Source organism: Chinchilla lanigera, unplaced genomic scaffold (genome assembly GCF_000276665.1).
Source record: "Chinchilla lanigera isolate Chin_1 unplaced genomic scaffold, ChiLan1.0 scaffold00373, whole genome shotgun sequence".
NCBI classification, from domain to species: domain Eukaryota; kingdom Metazoa; phylum Chordata; class Mammalia; order Rodentia; family Chinchillidae; genus Chinchilla; species Chinchilla lanigera.
In genome coordinates, this window is record NW_004955774.1 from 23,170 (window position 1) to 24,495 (window position 1,326).

Genomic DNA, 1,326 nt, shown 5'->3' on the forward strand with positions numbered 1-1,326 from the left:
CCCTGGGCCTCAGTGTCCCCATATGCTAATCAGGTGGGGATGACGGTGACACGGACCACAGGGGGCTGCACATGTGTCTGTGGCACCAGGTACATAGTGCTCAATAAGCCTCAGCCACCAGACATTGTGGTACACGCTTGTGATCCCAGCACTCAGGAGGCTGAGGCAGGAGGGTGTCTGAGGCTGGCCCTGTCTTAAAGAACAAAAAATAAACAAACATTAGCTGTGACTCTGATCATGTCATGGGGTGGGGGTGCTCAGGGCCTCATGCAGCACTTCCTAACTCAGACCAATGTCCCACGTCCCACAGGACCCTCTTTTTTTAAAAAAATGTTTTTGAAATACTAGGATTGAACCCAGGGCCTTCACAAGAAAGTGGGGATGAGCTATATCCCCAGCCCTTTTCTATATTTATTTTTTGAGACAGGGTCTCTCTACGTAGTCCAGGCTGGCCTTGAACTTGCAGTGATCCTCCTGCCTCAGCCTCTCGAGTGCTGGGATGACAGGTGTGCGCTGCCAGTCCTGGCTCTGAATGTGGTTTGATTCATCCAATTAACCAAAATGAAAGATGCAGAACAGGGTGCTGGGTCCCTTCCTTCTTGTGCCTGCAGGACCCGAGGGACACACAAGAATTGCAGGGTAGGGGGCTCCTCACCCGCCGTTGACCCCCACAAACTGCAGGCTCCTCCTGTGGGCTGAGGGGTCTCCGGGCTCCTCCTTCCTCTTCATGATGGAGCGCACGCCCGCCTGGGGCCCACCTGGAGGGGAGGGAGTGACAGGGGTCCCTGGAGACGACGCCTACTGGGAGCCCTGTGTCCCCACCTCCTCCGTGGCCACAGCCGCACTCACCTGCTCCCCCAGCCTCCCGTGACACGGGAGCCGCCTCCCCAGGGGGCTCCGTGTCCACAGGGTCAGCAGAGGCCACCCGGCCTGGGTTCTCTGGCGCAGACACTGGTGGGGACGAGGGCTCTGCAGGTGCCCGTGGGGGGCCTGAAGGGACAGAAAATGAGGTGTCACACGTGTGACAGCGAGATGACAACATTCCTCAGAGCTGAGCCCACGGGCCAAGTCTCCCCAGTTCTGAGGGGCTGGACGATCACTGAGGAGGAAACTGAGGTTCAGAAGTTATTAGGGAGAAAGAGTTGAGCCAGGCATGGTGACACATACCTGTCATCCCAGCACTCAGGAGGCTGAGGCAGGAGGACTGTTGGGAGTTTGAGGCCAGCCTGGATAATTTACCTACTTAGAGAGACCCTGTGTTTTTTTGTCTTTTTGAGACAGGGTCTCACTACACAGTTCAGGCTGGCCTTGAACTCACAGGGATTC

The 1,326-nt window shown here is 56.6% G+C and overlaps 1 protein-coding gene across 1 annotated transcript in view; it reads right to left on the bottom strand.

Annotated features, from left to right (window-relative positions):
- The window catches only part of LOC102009002 (KN motif and ankyrin repeat domain-containing protein 2-like), a gene marked incomplete at its 5' end in the record, with an annotated part of 9,416 nt that extends 8,426 nt beyond the window's left edge, over positions 1-990 (bottom strand). The window contains 2 exon segments of the mRNA XM_013510190.1: positions 656-758; positions 850-990. Of these exon segments, the coding sequence (XP_013365644.1) occupies positions 656-758; positions 850-990 (244 nt within the window).
- Between the last annotated feature and the right edge of the window lie 336 nt (positions 991-1,326).